Source organism: Sorex fumeus, unplaced genomic scaffold, assembly GCF_029834395.1.
Source record: "Sorex fumeus unplaced genomic scaffold, SorFum_2.1 ptg000033l, whole genome shotgun sequence".
In the NCBI taxonomy this organism is placed as follows: Eukaryota; Metazoa; Chordata; class Mammalia; order Eulipotyphla; family Soricidae; genus Sorex; species Sorex fumeus.
In genome coordinates this window covers 24332649-24352188 of record NW_026606090.1, presented here as the reverse complement: position 1 = coordinate 24352188, position 19540 = coordinate 24332649, and the positions used below count along the sequence as shown (strand labels likewise).

Genomic DNA, 19540 nt, shown 5'->3' with positions numbered 1-19540 from the left:
GGTTTCCTAAGTGCCACTAGGAGTGATCCCCAAGGACAGTTTAAAAGTAGCATCTGAGCACCACCAGGTGTGGCTTGCCCCACGAATATAGCACAGCATTTTCATTAGGGGTGTATCTCGGCACAAGAGTACTTCAAGAAGGATGAAAATGTAGCATAAAGGAACCTTTCATTTGTTCAAGATTATTTCATCTCATTCAGAATCTCCTCTGTGCTTTTGGATTCTTAGAGCATCCAAACAGAGGGTAGAGAAATCAGAGTTATTGATTTCCTGCTGGCTTGCTACAGATTATGAAAATGGAAGAACAATGGAGACTAATACAAAATGGGCTAGAATGGCAAGGCTTTCAAAAATACCATACTTTAAGCATTTTTGTCAGGCCCCAAAGGAAAATTGTTTAATATGCTTTGGGTTTCAATTTGAATTGTCACATTGACGGACTGATATGGGTGGGAGGTTTGGGACTCAGGGTTATTTTGTTACTTACTAATAAATGAGATTACTTCATCACCAGAAAATATTACTGCATTCCTTTTTAATATGTGGCTTGGAAAAAATTGGTAAGCCCCAATCTATGAAAGTCCAATTGTTCATGGTTTTGTAATGATTGTTTTGATGTTTTTCATTTGTGTTGAGAGAGAAAGAAAGGCGGTTCATCTTGCTTCCCCACACAGAATCCCCGCCTCTCACTGTCCCCATGTGCGGTGCTAGCTTCTCCTTTCAGGGGGACGTGTCTGTTACTAGCACAAATTGACTACTCAAACATGGGGTCATTCATGAGGTCGGTGGACCTTTGTGCTCCAAAGATGCATTATTTCCTCCCCGAGTTCCTCAGAGCTGCCCACAGTGCTGTGTGAAATGTACTGGCAGAAATACCACGTTGGTTACACACAGTGTGCCCTAGTCACCAAGCCCTATCATCTCTTGCCATTTCAAATGAGCAGATGTTATTTTTGCTGCAAACTGGATTTCAAAACATCTTTCTCCCTTCCCATTGCCAGTTAAAATAATCACATAAGCAACGATACCTGAGTTAGTTGCTGAGGGCGTGCCAGAAATACTTAATTTGAAAAGACAGCATGCAAGGAACTCTGGAAAGGGAATGATTTGGATCAGTGGTGTTCAGAGAACTGGCCAGAAATCCAGAGCCAGATCCAGCTTCTAAGGCTGTGCTTATGAATGACCGAACATTGGGGCTGTTTCTCGATATGGCACAGAGGGATGAGTTCTGATGGCACCAGTTGGCAGGTGGACAGGTCGGGGTACTGCTAGTCGAGGCAGTGAGACAGGGTAATGGCGATGCCTTTTTGTTTCTGAGTGACAGGTTGATATTCTTTTACCAGGTAACTCCCTCCTCCTGAATTCCTCCATGCAACCAGACCTGACAGTGAGCCGAACCTACAGTGGGCCCATCTGTCTTCAGGACCCGCTGGACAAAGAACTCATGACAGAATCCTCGCTCTTCAACCCTCTGTCAGACATCAAAGTCAAAGTCCAAAGCTCCTTCATGGTTTCACTGGGAGTGTCGGAGAGAGCTGAGTACCATGGCAAAAATCATTCTGGAACATTCCCCCATGGAAACAACCGCAGTTTCAGTACCATACACCCCAGAAACAAAACACCCTACATACAGAATCTTTCATCACTCCCCACAAGGACAGAACTGAGAACAACAGGTGTCTTTGGTCACTTAGGAGGACGCTTAGTGATGCCAAATACAGGTGGGTGTGTGTCTTTGTACCAACTAGTACAGCGGGTAGGGCATTTGCCTTGCACTCGACTGACCCAGGTTCGATTCCTCCGTCCCTCTCAGAGAGCCTGGCAAGCTACCGAGAGTATCCTGCCTGCACAGCTGCAGAGCCTGGCAAGCTCCCCCTGGCGTATTCAGTATGCCAAAAACAGTAACAACAAGTCTCAGTAATAGAGACGTTATTGGTGCCCGCTCGAGCAAATCAATGAAAAACGAAAGGACAGTGCTACAGTGCTACAGTGTGCCTTTGTGTTTACAGAGTTAGATACGCATTTTATATGTGCATGATTACACATCAGATATATTTTAAATATGTGCACAATTCGCTTGTCAAAGCAACTAACTGTTTTTGCTATCAGTCTTCGATCTATGAGAAAACAAAAGACTGGTGCCAAGATTAGGGTTTGCAGTCTTCATCAGAGCATGGAGCAAACACTCCATTTGGTGACGTTAGAGCTGATATTTACACTTACTGAAAAGTTTGATTCCTCCACAGACTCTTGCGATGGATTACCTATAACATGATCAGGAATCACAGAAGAGGTTCTGTGAAATAACTGGCAAATATACTAACCAAGAGTAGTCTAGGCACTAGGGGGTAATCCATTCAAACAATACCCAGGAATCAAACTTCCTCAGTAACTGACCTAATGAACTCCTCTTAGATCTAAATAGTATTGGGCCACAGAGATAGTAGAGGGGCCAGAGAGATAGTCCAAGAGATAGTCCAACAGAAAGCACTTGCCATGACAGTGGCTGATGCCAGTGTGACTCCTGGCACCATATATGGTGCCCCAAGATCCCGTCACAGATTCCTGAGCACAAACTTGGAGTAAATCCTGAACATGACTGGGTATGACACAAAAGCAATAAAATAGAAACAAAATCTTATTTTTTACAAATAATGTTACATTGTGATGAGTAGTAGTTTATGATTCAGTTGAATCCAGTTTGTAATAAGTAAAATTTGTTCCAAAGTAATATGTTTCCCCCTTTGGCTAGACAAAAGGTTTTTTGAAATTTTGTTTATGGTTATTTTTAATTTAAGATTCTGCAGGGATACTGAAAGTGTACAGCCCAAATACCTTTTAAAATTACATCACGCCTATGGATTTCATCTTTAGAGTTGCCATCTAAGATCTAGCCAGATGGCAGAAGTGTGTAATCTCTCCGTTGATTTTTAGGCAATGAAAATTAGATGTTCTTTTGATCATGGCTTTTGGGTACTGAGAGGGAAAAAAGCCCAGACGATCATTATGGGGTTCAGTTACTGAAAAGATTTTTCTCTAGGTTGGAGCTAACCAACATATCCATATTGAACAAAAGTTCTTGTGAAATGAAATCTGCAGTAGGACTAGTTCTGTTAATCCCATTTTTGCTTTGATACCAGTAGACTTGAGACGAAAATGTGTTTCATGTTCATCAACGTTGATGTCTGTCCTTCATCTGTTGCTTTCCTAGAAATCTTTAGTCCAGGCGCCAGAATGATTGTACAGTGGGTAGGGTATTGCCTTGTATGCGACTGGCCTGGGTTTGATCCTGAGTATTGCTCTGCATGCCCGCCCTCCAAAAAAGTTTTAGTCTAGTGGCCTAGAGTGATAGTACGTCAGGTAGGGTGCTTGCCTTGTACACGAGCAACCCAGGTTCAGTCGCCAGTACCCCAAATAGTCCCTTCAGCCACACCCCACCAAAAGTGATCCCTGTACACCACTGATGTGATCCAAAAACTGATTTTTTTTAGTCCAGAGAGATAATACAGTGGTTAATTTACTCACCTTTTTTGAGACCAACTCTAGTTCATTCTTTGACACACACACAGTCTGGTTGTTTTTTTTTTTCATTTTATTGAATCACCGTGAGATAGTTATAAGCTTTCATATTTGGGTTACAGTCACACAATGATCAAACACCCATCCCTCCACCAGTGCATTTCCCCACCACCACCATCCCCGGTATACTCCCCCCACCTTTCCCACCCTCCACATGCCTCCATGGCATACATGATTCTCCATAATCTCTCTCTACTTTTGAGCATTATGGTTTTCAATACAGATACTGAGATACTGAGAGGTTATCATGTTTGGTCCTTTATCCTACATTTTGCACACATCTCCCATCCTGACCGATTCCTCCAGCCATTTTTTTTCTTAGTGATCCCTTCTCTATTCCAGCTGCCTTCTCCCCTTTATCATGAGGCAGCCTTCCAGCTATGGAGCAATCTATCTGTCCCATGTATCTACTATCCTTAGGTGTCAGCCTCATGTTATGTTATTTTATACACCACAAATGAGTGCAGTTCTTCTACATCTGTCCCTCTCTTTCTGACTCATTTCACTTAGCATGATACTCTCCATGTCTTTCCATTCATAAGCAAAGTTCATGACTTCATCTCTCCTGACAGATGCATAGTATTCCATTGTGTAGATGTACCAAAGTTTCTTTAACCAGTCATCTGTTCTAGGACATTTGGGTTGTTTCCAGATTTTGGTTATTATGAACAGTGCTGCAATGAACATATAGGTACAGATGTCATTTCTACTGTGCTTTTTTTGCATCCTCAATATATATATATATATATATATATATATATATATATATATATATATATATATTCCCAGAAGTGATATTGCGGGGTCATATGTTTAAGCTCAATTTTTAGTTTTTGAAGGACTGTCCATATTGTTTTCCAGAAAGTCTGGACTAGTGGGCATTCCCACCAACAGTGAAAGAGTCTCCCTTTTTCCCCACATCCATGCCGGCACTGGTTGCTTTTGTTCTTTTGAATGTGTGCCAGTCTCTGTGGTGTGAGATGATATCTCATTGTTGTATTAATTTGCATCTTCTTGATGACTAGTGATGTGGAGCATTTTTTCATGTGCCTTTTGGCCAGTTGTATTTCTTTTTTGAGGAAACTTCTGTTCATTTCTTCTCCCCATTTTTGATGGGGTTGGAATTTTTTTCTTGTACAATTCTACTAGTGTCTTGTATATCCTGGATATTAATCCCTTATCAGATGGGTATTGAGTAAATATTCTTCCCATTCTGTGGGCTCTCTGTATTTTGGTCACTGTTTCTTTTGAAGTGCAGAAGCTTCTTAGTTTGATGTAGTCCCATTTGTTTATGTTTGCTTCCACTTGCATGGTCAGTGCTATTTCATCCTTAAAGATGCTTTTAGCTTCAGTGTCGTGGAGAGTTCTGCCTACATTTTCCCCTATGTACCTTATGGATTCATGTCTGATATTGAGGTCTTTAATCCACTTTGAGCTGACTTTTGTGCCTGGCATTAGACAGAAGTCAGTGTTCATTTTTTTTTGCACGGAGCTATCTAGTAACACAGTATCCCAGCAACACTTATTGAAGAGGCTTTCCTTGTTCTACTCACATTTCTTGCTCCTTTGTCAAAGATTAAGTGGTCATATATTTGGAGGTCTGTGAAAGAATATTCGACTCTGTTCCATTGGTCTCGAGGTCTATTTCTAGCCCAGTAGCATGCTGTCTTAATTACTACTGCTTTGTAGTACAGTTTGAAGTTGGGCAGAGTGATGCCACATATCTTCTTTTTCCTAAGGATTGTTTTAGCTATTCGTGGGGGTTTATTGTTCTATATGAATTTCAGGAGTGTTTTGTCTATTTCTTTGAAAAATGTCATGGATATCCTGATAGGGATCACTAGGAGTGACAAAGCTGGGTGTAGGCCCTGAGTATCACTGGGCATGACTCCAAACTAGCCCAGGAAACCAACAAACAAAACTAATAATAGAAAAACTAATTTCAGTCACATAACCCTAACTGCAGTTCTGAACAAGATTATGTTTTCTGAATTTCCAGTTTTTACCCTTTTTTGAGGTTAAGGGGTGTTTTATATTTGGAGGAGTTCACACTCAGCAGTGCTCAGGGCTTACTGCTGACTTTGTGCTCAGGGTTTACTGCTGGCTTTGTGCTCAGGAATCACTTGTAGTGGGCTTTGGGGTCCAAATGGGTTGCAAGGGATCGAACTCAGGTCATCCAGCACCCAAGGCAAGCATCTTACCTGCTGTGATTATTTCTCTGCTTAAGAGGTGAGCTCCACTAAATTAGTGTCTGACCCATAGTAAGCGCTTGTTAGCTATTGCTTATATAACCTGACTTACTCTCCTTTTTCTCTCTTTGTGTGTGTAGGTGTGTGTATGTGTGTGTAAAGGATATCAGAATTGAACCATTCATTAGCTATGCTTAACATTCATCCAAGGAGTATGAAATTAGGATGCAACTGAAAATTTTGTTCTTCTGACTTGAGAAGTACTTACGTTGAAAAGTTCTGATCATACGGACTCTCTATGACTCCCAAAGAGTTACTCTATGAAGGGGCATTTTAAAATTTATAACAAGAAGCCCTAGACAAAATTGAAGATGTATACTGGGAATGAATTTGATGAAAACTAAGTGTGGGGAATTGAAACATATGCTCTGTTATTTGCAGAACATAAATGCAAAATATGCCCCAGGGAGCTAAAGAGTAAAGAAGCAAGCCACAGAAATTAGATTGTTCTAATGTCAACCATCTCAAATTGTGTGTTGCCTGGCAATGATTTCTCAAAAAAGATTTGGGTTGCTCCCACACTCTTAAAATCATTGTTATTTAAAATATGAACCAAGAAATTCAGAAGATGGTTCTGTTGTCATGTCAAATAAAAGGCTGTCAGGGTCACAGGTGTAGTTTTTGTTTTTTTTGGTGGGGGAAGGTGTTTTCTTTAATTAGAGATAACTGGTGAATGGAGAATTGAAAATAGATACTTCCTTAGGAGATCAAAGACAGAAAGAAATATTTCCCATGATGCCTTTCATCTTCATAAAATATAACTTGCCACCTATATTACCACTTCTGTCTGAAGATTATTATATCTACATACAATTTGTATATTTTGGCAGGAGAGAGTATGTTTTTAGGACAGCCACACAATTTCTGATTGATGGAAAGGTGAAATATCTTGTAGGTTCGAGTTGCATTTGCGGGTATTATGAATAATGTTTTCATCTACGCACAGGGAGTTAATCTGCATTAAAAGCAATGAGATGAACTCTGTTATTCCCAGAGTCCTGCAAATTGCCCTTTCTCAAAAGTCCATTTGTCCTAATTTGATCTCAGGGTAACTCTCAAGCACAGATGATCTAAAGAACGTGAAATTCTCAGAAACTGTTTTTTAGTCTTTTTTTTTTTTTACTTACTAAGAGTTTTGAGTTATTTTTATTCATACATGCATTTATGATTTGTTTAATGAGTGTGTACCCTATACCAGATGTTGTGAGACATGTTAGTAATGTAATATAGTACTATTTTTTAAACATAGTTTTATCTCATTTCTTTCAAAATTCAGAAACATCAAACTGCTCAATATGTCAGAATAAAAAAAACTCATCATTTGGGTAGGCAGTTGAGAAATTGTTTCCCAAAGAACACAGAAATGTCCTACATCGTGATGATGAAGGTCATGTAAATTTATTTAACTACCTATAAATAATCAATGTGTACATTTATAATGAGTATGTTTTATTACATGTGAATCATATGTCAGTTAATTTTTTAAAAAATAGGAAAATAAAAAGATAAAACAACATTGAATTGATTCCTTTGAGAGGCTGGTAATAGCTTCATGTGTTTCTATAACCAGGGAACAACTTCTGTTGTTATAATGGCTGAGTTCAGTGTTTTCCAATGTCTGGTACAGTGCTGGTTCGCTGCTGTCAGAATGGAAACCACTGGCCTAGATAGTATGAGAACGAGGTAATGGAGAAAGTGCTATGTCACGCTATGCCATGTCTGCAATGTGCGTTCAGGTAGCTATGCCTTGTCTGTAATGTGCATTCAGGTTGACCACCACATAGACGGCACATTCTACTTTCTGCTTAGCAGGAGGCCACTTTGGTAACTGCATTTAACAAAAACTAAGGACTGAAAGGAGGAGCTTAATCAGGCGCCCCTGAGTATGGCAATTACAGATCTCTTACTATTCACATTAAGGTCCAGAATATAAATGGATACCTCTGCTGAAAAGCTGTAAGCAAGATTTAAATGGGCTTCATTCTTAGTGCTACTGAAAGATACTGATGATAAGTAGCATGTTCCTGAATAATACTCATAAATGTGAATCACAAATAACTTGTTTTGCAATGCATCTTGCATTCCTTGAATCCGCAGCAGCTAACAGGTGGCTAGAAAGATATCAGTAAAAGCTGCCATCTCTAGATTTAAATTATTGGAGACAACCCAAAGCTTTCTGTGCTATCACATTAGCTCTAATAAAAGGAAAAGGGTGAAAGCTGCATTATTCAAAGAATAGAAATAAGGATGCCCTGAGATTTTAGTTCATAAAGAACTTAGTGTATTTTTATTTCACTAATTTTCATAAACAGGAAGCTACATTAGAGAGAACCCCTGCCCTACCTGCCTCTTTTCTCTTGGCTAGAATGAAATAAGTATTTTACAAGATTTCCAGAAGAGAGAGGGGACATTTCTAATGAATTCATCATCTTATGCTACCTTTCCTCCTTGGACTATATGATCTTTACAACTACTGAATTTTTTGGCAAGAAGATGGTTAAGTAACCTCTAACCTATTCTAGCTACTTTGTTTTGCAAATGTACAACCAAATAGTGACTGTACAACCACCTATATGGTTCCTAAATATATGAGAGATCTTTCCCCTCCAATTTTCTAGAGAAATGCAATACTACACAAAGTAACTCCCAAATTTGTTTCCACATGCACAGTTTATAAGAGTATTTCATGCCATGCCCTAACAAACTGTTAGAGGACTCTCCTGTTATCCCAAATGTCTTTTCAGAAAAGGACTAGAGACAAGACAAAAGCTTCTAGTATTTTGAAGATCAATGCACTGATAATCTCATACAGTCTCAGATATCTTTGATAGCACCAACTCTCAGAACATTCAATCTTTTTTTTTTTTTTAGTGAAACACCATGAGGTACAGTTGTAGATTTACAAATTTTGTGCTTGGGTTTTGGTTATACCCATCCCTCCACCAGTGCCCATTTTCCACCACAATGGATAATATCCCTCCCCTCCCATCCCCCCCATCCCACTCTGCCTCTGTGGCAGGGCATTCCCTTTTGTTCTCTCTCTCCTTTTGGGTGTTGTGGTCTGCAAAAGAGGCATTGAGTGGCAAACATGTTCAGTCCATAGTCTACTTTCAACATGCATCTCCCCTCCTGGGAGGATCCTCCAAACACCCTTTATTTGGTGCTCCCTTCTCTATCTGAGCTGCCCTTTCCCCTAGAATGCCCGGCTGGCCTCTAAGCTATGGAGTAATCCTCCTGGTGCTGATCTCAGCTATTCTTGGGTATTAATCTCTTATTTTGTTACTTTATATCCTCCAGATGAATGCAATCTTTCTATGTCTATCCCTCTCTTTCTGACTCATTTCGCTTAGCATGATACTTTCCATATTGTACCACTTGTATGTAAATTCCATGGCTTCATCTTTCCTAAGAGCTACATAGTACTCCATTGAGAACACTCAATTTTTTTTTTTTTTTTTTTTTTTTTTTTTTTCCCCTTTATTGTATTTTATTTTTTTTTAAAGTTGTAGATTTACAATTTTTTGTGCTTTGGTTTCAATTATACAATGATCAGATACCCATCCCTCCACCAGTGCCCATTTTCCACCACCATGGATAATATCCCTCCCACCCCCATCCCCCCATCCCCCCTGTCTCTGTGGCAGGGCAATCCCCTGTGTTCTCTCTCTCCTTTTGGGTGTTGTGGTCTGCAAAAGAGGCATTGAGTGGCAAACATGTTCAGTCCATAGTCTACTTTCGACATGCATCTCCCCTCCTGGGAGGATCCTCCAAACATCCTTTATTTGGTGCTCCCTTCTCTATCTGAACTGCCCTTTCCTCTAGGATACCCGGCTGGCCTCTAAGTTATGGAGTAATCCTCCTGGTGCTGATCTCAGCTATTCTTGGGTATTAATCTCATACTTTGTTACTTTATATCCCCCAGATGAATGCAATCTTTCTATGTCTATCCCTCTCTTTCTGACTCATTTCGCTTAGCATGATACTTTCCATATTGTACCACTTGTATGTAAATTTCATGACTTCATCTTTTCTAAGAGCTACATAGTACTCCATTGTGTAGATGTACCAAAGTTTCTTTAACCAGTCATCTGTTTTTGGGCACTCAGGTTTCTTCCAGTTTCTGGCTATTGTAAAGAGTGCTGCAATGAACAAACAAGTGCAGATGTCACTTCGACTATACATTTTTGCCTCTCTGGGATATATTCCCAGGAGTGGTATTGCTGGGTCAAATGGGAGCTCAATTTCTAATTTTTTGAGAATCGTCCATACTGTTTTCCAGAAGGGCTGAACCAGTGGACATTCCCACCAACAGTGAAGGAGTGTCCCTTTCTCGCCACATCCACGCCAGCATCGGTTGCTTTTGTTCTTTTGAATGTGGGCTAGTCTCTGAGGTGTGAGATGGTATCTCATTGTGGTTTTGATCTGCATCTCCCTGATGATTAATGATGTAGAGCATTTTCTCATGTGCTTTTTTGCCATTCGGATTTCTTCTTTGAGAAAGTTTCTGTTCATTTCATTGCCCCATTTTTGGATGGGGTTGGATGTTTTCTTCTTGTGGAGTTTAACCAGTATTTTGTATATCCTGGATATCAACCCCTTGTCAGATGTGTATTCGGTGAATATCCTTTCCCATTCTGTAGACTGTCTTTGTATTTTGGTCACTGTTTCTTTGGAGGTGCAGAAGCTTCTTAGTTTAAGATAGTCCCATTTATCTATCTCTGTTTTCACTTGCTCGGCCAGTTGCGTGGCATCTTTGAAGATACCATTAGCTTCAATGTCATGGAGGGTTTTGCCAACTTTATCTTCAATGTACCTTATGGTTTCTGGTCTGATGTTGAGGTCTTTAATCCATTTTGATCTTACTTTTGTACATGGTGTTAGGCAGAGTTCTGAGCCTATTTTTTTGCATGTAGCCGTCCAGTGATGCCAACACAATTTATTAAAGAGGCTTTCCTTACTCCACTTCACATTACTTGCACCTTTATCAAAGATTAGATGAGCATATGATTGAGGAGAGATGTCAGTGTATTCAACCCTGTTCCATTGGTCTGCAGTTCTGCCTTTGTTCCAGTACCATGCTGTTTTAATTATTACTGCTTTGTAGTACAGTTTGAAGTTCGGGAGGTTGATTCCTCCCATTTTCTTTTTCCCAAGAATTGCTTTAGCTATTCGTGGGGGCTTATTGTTCCATATAAATTTCAGGAGTGTTTGCTCCATTTCTTTGAAGAATGTCATGGGTATCCTTATAGGGATTGCATTGAATTTATACAATGCTTTTGGTAGTATTGCCATTTTGACAATGTTAAGTCTCCCGACCCATGAGCAGGGGATATCTTTCCATTTCCTCATGTCCTCTTTTATTTCCTGAAGTAGCGTTTTGTAGTTTTCTTTGTACAGGTCCTTTACTTCCTTAGTTAAGCTGATTCCTAGGTACTTGATTTTCTGGGGCACAATTGTGAACGGGATTGTTTTTTTCATGTTGCTTTCTTCTCTCTCACTGTTTGCGTATAGGAAAGCCATGGACTTTTGGGTATTGATTTTATAACCTGCAACTTTACTATACGAGTCTATTGTTTCTAGGAGTTTTTTGGTGGAAGTTATTGGATTCTCTAAGTAGAGTATCATATCATCTGCGAATAGTGAGAGCTTGATTTCTTCCTTTCCTACCTGAATGCCCTTAATATCTTTTTCCTGCCTAATCGCTATTGCAAGTACTTCCAGTACTATATTGAACAGCAGTGGAGAGAGTGGGCATCCCTGTCTCGTCCCTGATCTTAGAGGGAAGGCTCTCAGTTTTTCCCCATTGAGGATGATGCTTGCTGTAGGCTTGTGGTAGATGGCTTTAATTATGTTGAGGAAGGTCCCCTCTATACCCATTTTGGCTAGGGTTTTCATCATAAAGGGGTGCTGGATCTTATCAAATGCTTTCTCTGCATCTATTGATATGATCATATGCTTTTTATCTTTTCTTTTGTTGATATGGTGGATTATGTTGATTGATTTCCGAATGTTAAACCATCCTTGCATCCCTGGGATGAATCCTACTTGGTCATGGTGTATGATCTTTTTGATGAGTAGTTGGATTCTATTTGCTAGTAGTTTGTTGAGGATCTTTGCATCTGTGTTCATCAGGGATATCGGCCTGTAATTCTCTTTCTTTGAGAACACTCAATCTTTTAAAATCAATTTTCGATGCCAGGAAAGCTTTAAATGAAAATTTAATTTGAGGGCCCAAAAAATTAGTGTAGGAGGTAAAATGCTTGCTTCGTACTCCTGGTTCAAAGCCATGAAGCTAAAACCTGGTTCAAATCCTGCACTACTTATGGTCCCCCAAGCTCTTCCAGGGTCATTCCTAAACACAATGGCAAGAATAGCCCTTGAATGTGCTAGGTGTGGCCCCAAAGCCATAATAAACCCAACAATAAACCCAACCCCAGAAACTTATTTGAGTACACATTTAAATAATGTCGCCCTTTTGTGTTAATTTGCAGGTGTTTTCCCCTTATTGGATTTTATACCCTTTCAAAAGTCAGGATTTCATATATTGCTGTGAATCTCATAAACTGCTGTCATATAAATTGAAGTGCTTCAAGAGTGTTGAAAAGTCTCTGAATAACTTGGTGGTGGTTGCCTTGTTTGTTTTAGGCGTGAGTTTACTCATACCTCATGGCGCCATCCCGGAGGAGAATTCCTGGGAGATTTATATGTCCATCAACCAAGGTGAACCCAGGTAAGACAGAAATGGGTGCTGTATTAATAATGTTTTAAAGTATGGATTGGAACGTCTTTAGAAAAATTGACAGTAAGAAAAATATGTATGATGTGGAGGTCAGATGATGATCTACCTGATTATGGAGAGGGAAAAATTAGTCACCAAAATATTGGCTCAAATGAAAATGCAGAGAGCTCTACAGTTTAGAAGGCAAATCTAAGGCACTGAAGTCTAGACATTAAATGCAAGACAGGACACAGGTGAGCACCTCAGAAACAGTGTTTTCTATTCAAAGGAAATTAAGAAAGTTATCTCTGAAAGTACTCTTTGGTGCTAGATGGATCTGTGACCTTGTAAGGTCAGTAGGAGACAGAAGACATACTGTAAACTGAAAAACCATTTTTTTCTTTCTTTTCTTTTTCTTCATCATTTTTTTAAGTTTTGGGGCACACCTGGCCATACTCAAGCCTCTGTGCTCAGGGATTGCTCCTAGTGGTGTTTGCAGGACCTTATGCGGTGCTGGGGATCAAACCCAAGTCAGCCTTGTGCAAGGCAAACTAAAGAACCCCATACTATCTCTCCAGTCCTGAAAGACCATTTTTTCCCAGTTTCCCTTCATTTAAAAACCTGGGCTACATTTCAAGGGTGTGTGGGGTCTTCTGACAAATTTCAGCAGCATTAAATTTAGTTATATGAACAAATGCATAAATCTTGCTGCTTACTCTTTTAATGAAAGTATTTTCTTTCTTTCACAGTGTAACCATAATATTTGTAGAGCTAACACCGCCCTCCACACTAGATAAACCTAATCCTCTTTAGAAATCAGTTTTTCTTATAAACTGGATACATACCTCTGGCACTTTCGGTCACAACATCTTGGTTATTTTAGAATAGATTTTCTGTTGTTAGCAAAGAACACACGAAGGGAAAATGCTGAAAGGAAAAACAGCCTGAGAAACAGATGGCTCACACAGATTCTGATAGATGTCTCCATAAAGGAATTTGTCGGTGCTCGAGTGGTTTAAACTTCCTGTCCCCTAGAGCTTGAAAGGGGTCGAAGGAAATATTCTACTGGTTGGCTGTGGTGAGGCTCTCAGAGGACCTTCATGTAGGCTGAGCTATGGCAAGTTCACAGGCTGTTTCCTCAGTCCTAAAGAGTCAGATACTTTGCCTGCTGCTGCTCTCAAATAGCTCTTGGCCATGAGAGGACGCTGAGGCTCAGAAAGCTTTGAAGAGTGTGTTCAATATTTTCATTACGCAGACCTGGAAGTCGAGTTCTATGTAGTCACCTTTGTTTTACATAAAAAGCCTCACTTGTTTAAAATTGAAATCACGGTCAGTGGCACAAGGTTTTAAATGCATCAGCCTAAAAATATGGAGTAGAAAGCAGAAATCTGTTGGCCTCTTGCAAACCCAACCTTTGTATTCAGTTTTTTCCTCACGAAATCAGTAGGATTTTCAAAGCCATCTGATCCACTTAAAGTGTATTTTGTTTTCATATAGACGACATTCTTATTTCTTCATTCAAAGTGCCCTTCCTGGGCTAATTGCTATGGCTATTATATTCATCAGTTTCCTCTAAAATCAACCAGTGACTTCCACTTCTTTTTTGTTAATTTTATTGATTCACCGTGAGATATAGTTACAAGTTTAATGCTTGAGTTACAATCACACAGTGATCAAATACCCATCCCTCCACCAGTGCACATTCCCCACCACCAATGTCCCCAGTATACCCCCTTCCCCACCCTCCCCCTGCCTCCAGGGCAGACAGTATTCCCCATACTCTCTCCCTCTCTACTTTTGTGCATTATGGTTTTCAATGCAGATAATAAGAGGTTATTACGTTTGGTCCTTTATCTACTTTTAGCACACATCTTCCATCCCAACCGATTCCTCCAACCATCCTTTTCTTAGTGATCCCTTCTCTATTCCAGCTGTCCTCTCCCTGCCCGCTCATGAGGCAGGCTTCCAACTATGGAGCAATCTTTCTAACCCTTCTATCTACTGTCCTTGGATGTCGGTCTCATGTTATGTTATTTTGTACTCCACAAGTGAGTGCAGTCCTTCTATATCTGTCCCTCTCCAGGGCTGCTACTTCACAGTTTATAAATACCTAATTTACAACAACTCACTTCTCTCTCTCTCTCTCTCTCTCTCTCTCTCTCTCTCTCTCTCTCTCTCTCTCTCTCTCTTCCTCCCTCCTCTCTCTCTCCTCTCTTGTTTTGTGATGGGGAAGCGAATGCCTAACAGGAACACTTCTCAATGTACTTGGGAGTTGCTCCTAGCCATGCTGGAAGAATCGTGTAGTGCTGGAACTCACTCAGGCCTCCTACATGCCAAGAATGACCCCAGACTAATGGATAATTTCCCTTGCTCCCTAGTCTCTACCTGTTACTTGAAGCTTCTTAGAGGTCAAAACTAAAGTGTATTCGAGGATTTATAACATGCACAGACTAAAATGGCTCCAAATGTGGGGATTGGCATCTGGAGAACATGCTATTGTAAAAGAGAGAAATACATAAAAACTCAAGAGCATCTGCAGACTGATACTCTGGGGTCAGTTCCAGGCCCCTTCTGGCTTTGTAAGCTCCATGTTAACTAGTTGGTTCTTCCCTCTGTATTCAAGGTTTTAAGTCATTACTACTATGTAGAAGATTAGAAAGGAACAGGAATGTCTCATTCAAGACTTCAGATCTATAAGTTGTGCTCTTCCTGATCTATCATATGGAGGAAAAAGTAAAACTGGAAGAGAAACATATCATTTTTATATTGCTTTGACTTTCCCAGAAATTCCTATCTCCTGAGGAAATGACCAGTCGCTTAACTATAGCTCGTTGACATTTCTTCGCAATCATTACTCCCTCATAAGTAGTTCCAAAATATTTTTGAAAACAATGAGAAAAAAAAGCTTTCTCTGTTTTAAAAGAAGCTCAGGTGAATTAAATCAGAATTTAATTTAAGATGACTTAAATCAGAATTTTTCAGCTTTTAATCCTGTGCTGAGGAGAATGCCATTTTTGCAACCATGCGGTGCCATCTTGTTTTGGTCAAGGCCCTTGAAAATCCATTTTTGGCTTGTGCTGTCCATCTGTCATCGTGATACTTACAGGTTTTGTGTGTTTTAGTGATGCTGTGGGATAAAACCCAGAGAAGGGCTTATCAAACCTGGCTATCTATGTGGAATAAGATTGTCTTTCTCAAGTTCAGAGGGCTAGCTAGCGCAGTGCTATCTTCTCTTTCAAGATTGCCAGTTCTCATTCTTTTTGCTCATTGATTTGAGCACTGTGTTTTCTGACTCCCTTTTGTCTCCATTGAGAAATAGAATGAATTCTTCCAGTCAGTGTCTTTATTTCATACTTAAAATCTATTTTGTCTACAGTGATACATTTGGTTTCGGCTTTCTGAATTCCATCCCTGGGCTAGCATGGTCGTGACTTGATGGATCTGGAACTGATTTCATGGATCCAGATTCTATCCCAGGTTCTCAGAGTACGTGAAATGAATCATAGTCCTAAATATTTTCTGTATTTAGCTATTCTCAGCTGGTTATATTTAGATATCTTGGTAAGTTTTGAGTTCCACTTTTCATTGTCTGAATTTAATACGCCCTGCCTCCTTTGGCATCTCCTACAGGAATTCTTGGGAAAAAATCCAGTTCTAAGAGGGGTTCTCTATACTTGATAAAAGTAGGATCACATTACTTTCCTTTCCCCTTGTCCCTGCTCTTTGTGCATTTTTAGAGTTGATCAACTATATGGATGGATGTTTTCAACTTTCTCTAGCAGTCTGGATTGTTGGTTAATTACACTGCTTAGGAAATTATCTTTGTTGAATTTTTGTACCTGTATACATAATAATTGGTTTGTTGGAAGGAAACCGCATCCTGAAAAAGAAATAATTTCTCTTTCTGTTTTATTATAACTTGTAAAGTGCTTTCTAAAGTTATGTTAATGGATGATATAAGCTAGGATTTTATCTCAGGATATAAGCTTCCTATTCTAAATGATGAAAGATCCCCCATCTCTCCTTACTTTTTGATACCTTTAAAGAAACAGCTTTCTAGACTAGAGGAATAATACATGAGGTAAAGCACTTGCCTTTTGTGTGACTGACTGTGGTTTGAATCCCCATCATGCTTATGCCCCCTCCCTGCCCCTGTACAACCAGTTTTCTCCTGAGCATAGATCCTGGAAGAACTCCATGCGAGCATCCAAGAATGACACAGCAACCCCCTCCCAAAACAACCCCATAACTTTCTAATGATGCAGTACAAATCTTGGCCCCTGTAAAGAGGCACCTTCTGAAACAGCTCTATAGAAACGTGAGAATTAGAGAAGACTGGAAGTAAGACAAAGTTGAACAAGTTTTCTTAGAAATTGCTGCAGATAAAAAGGCCCTCCCGTTGATCGTCGATTTGCTCGAGCGGGCCCAGTAACGTCTCCATTGGAGACTTTGTTGTTACTGTGTCTGGCATATCGAATACTCTCGGTAGCTTGCCGGGCTCTCCGAGAGGGGCGGAGGAATCGAACTCGGGTCGGCCATGTTGGCCGCTTGTAAGGTGAACGCCCTACCCGCTGTGCTATCACTCCAGCCCTGCTGCAGATAAATTACTATTTTTACATAGAATCAAATAGAATTGTGAGAAGAAAGAATGGAAGCAAGTTTCACACCAGTATCAAACCTTAGTAGATTTGACATTAGAAAATGTTTGGGTTCATTGCATAAGCGGAAAAGCTTGTACACAGTCTTAGAGACCCTGTTTTCAGATATGACCATCACTATAAGTTAATGAAACTCTTTGTGATTCTGTTCTCTTATGGAAAAAAACAATATTAGGTACATTTCTGATAGGGGTTATTATAAAAGATAGTGAAAAGCCAATGTAAAAGATCCCTGAATGAGAAAATCTGATACCTTTTTTTCTGAGAAATTACTCTACCTAGAGTATTTTGGTCTTTTCATTAATCCTGAATGGTAGATAATAGCAGTTGCCTTCATTTTATAGTTATGAATAGTAAGACCAAGTGAAGTTTAGAGTTTTGCCTTACTTTACAGCAGGATTAGGCACCCAAAATAAGACTTACTGACAAATATATTTTAGACTATACCACACTCCCCGTCTTCAAGGCATAATTGAGTATGTTATTCTGGAATCAAATGAGACTTGCTAAGAGATCACTTTGTTTTTTTTTAATCACTGTGAGATACACTTACAAAGCTTTCATGTTTGAGTTTCAGTCAGGCAATAATTGAACGTCCATCCCTCTACTAGTGCACATTGTCCACCACCAATGTCCCCAGTATCCCCTCTACCCCACCCCTTCCCCTGTCTCTATGGCAGACAATTTCCCTGATACTCTCTCTACTTTGGGACATTATAGTTTGCAATACATGATAGGACACTTTCTTTTTTTTTAAATTTTTATTAGTGACAAACCAAGAGGTACAGTTGTAGACTTACAAATTTTTGTGCTTGGGTTTCAATTATGCAATGACTAAGTACCCATCCCTCCACCAGTGCCCATTTTCCACCACCACGGATTCCAGTATCCCTCCCACCCCCATCCCCCCCCATCCCCCCCATCCCACCCTGCCTCTGTGGCAGGGCATTCCCTTTTGTAGAACACTTTCTTGATGAGAAACAGACATGTCCAATCATGGAAATGCACCAGGAAATAGAGGTATTATTTAAATTTAGTGAAGAAACATTAACTTTGTGATTAATTGTAATTATTAATTTTGTCTTTGATTTTGCATAAGTGAATGAATAAAAATAGAGGAGGGCCCTTAGTCCTTTCTAAGGATCGAATTAAAAAAAAAAAAGAGTTGATGACCAGAGTAACTAACTTCCTAAAGACGTCACTTCAGCTGCGTCTTAAAAGCATGAATAAGAATTGTCTAAGAGTTATAACTCAATGATTTTAAGCCCCTGATATATTTTCCAGTATTTATAAAGTATAAAAGGAGAGGAGGTAAGAGTCTTTTAAGAAAAGCTAAATCCAGACATGACATGATTTCTGCTTTGAAGTCACCTTCAGCAACTGCCTTCCATCTGTACCAATATTGTCACAGGGACAGGAAAGGGCATATCAGGCACTCAGACTCTCATTCACAAAACAGAACACTTAGGGACCTCAAAGAAACAGCAGCCACTGTCATACCTGGCAATGGCAGGAAACTGGTGCTGTCCTGACCTCCTCCTTAATCATGAGCAATTATTTGGGCAGCTCGCTCTGTGCCACATCTTGTGATTTTTGTAACTCTTTGAAAGGGAGAAACTGTAAGTACCATTCTCCAGAAGTGTCTCTTCCCAGATTTAATTTTGGTAGAGTTTGGGTCCTTTATTCTTAGGGAATATCTTTATGGGGAAAAAACCATTATTTTTTATATATACAGTTTTGATAGCATTTTTATAAAATTGAGACGGGGTTCATTTTTATTAATTAAATGGATTAATTTGGAGGAGGGAAAGGCCACACCAAGTGGTGTTCAGGGATTACTCCTGATTTTGCATTCAAGGATTATCCCTGGTAGGGCTCAAGGAACCATGTGAGATGTCAGGGATCAAACTCTGGCCAGGCATATGCAAGGCAAGCGCCTTACCCATATATTTTCTCTCTAAGCCCCATATACAGGGGTTTAAAAGCCGGCAAAAATTTTTCCACATTCATTACAATATAAAAAGATTACACAATCTTCTTACCACCCCTCGATCAGGTACCTCCCCTCCCCATAGTTGGAGAGTAGAGAACTCGACCAGAAAATTATTATACAGAGCATTCTTCTGAGAAGCAGTAATATGGAGCCAAAGGCAAAATTCATTTCTTTTTCCAATTATGCTGGCATGTGGATCTTCCTGACCCAATGCTTAGACTAGAATTGGAAATATAAGCAATCCTATTGAGGAATTTACAAAAGGACACATATTTTTAAATTTGAACTTAGCTCAGATGAGCTATTTTTTTCTTCAGTTTGCTATCAAATGCTTTGGCAGGCA

The 19540-nt window shown here is 39.7% G+C and overlaps 1 protein-coding gene across 1 annotated transcript in view; it reads left to right on the top strand.

The window, feature by feature from the left end:
- The window catches only part of UNC5D (unc-5 netrin receptor D), a 620243-nt gene that overhangs the window by 536961 nt on the left and 63742 nt on the right, over nucleotides 1-19540 (top strand). The window contains exons 11-12 of the mRNA XM_056116771.1: nucleotides 1344-1721; nucleotides 12474-12558. Of these exons, the coding sequence (XP_055972746.1) occupies nucleotides 1344-1721; nucleotides 12474-12558 (463 nt within the window). The remainder of the gene's footprint in view (nucleotides 1-1343; nucleotides 1722-12473; nucleotides 12559-19540) is intronic.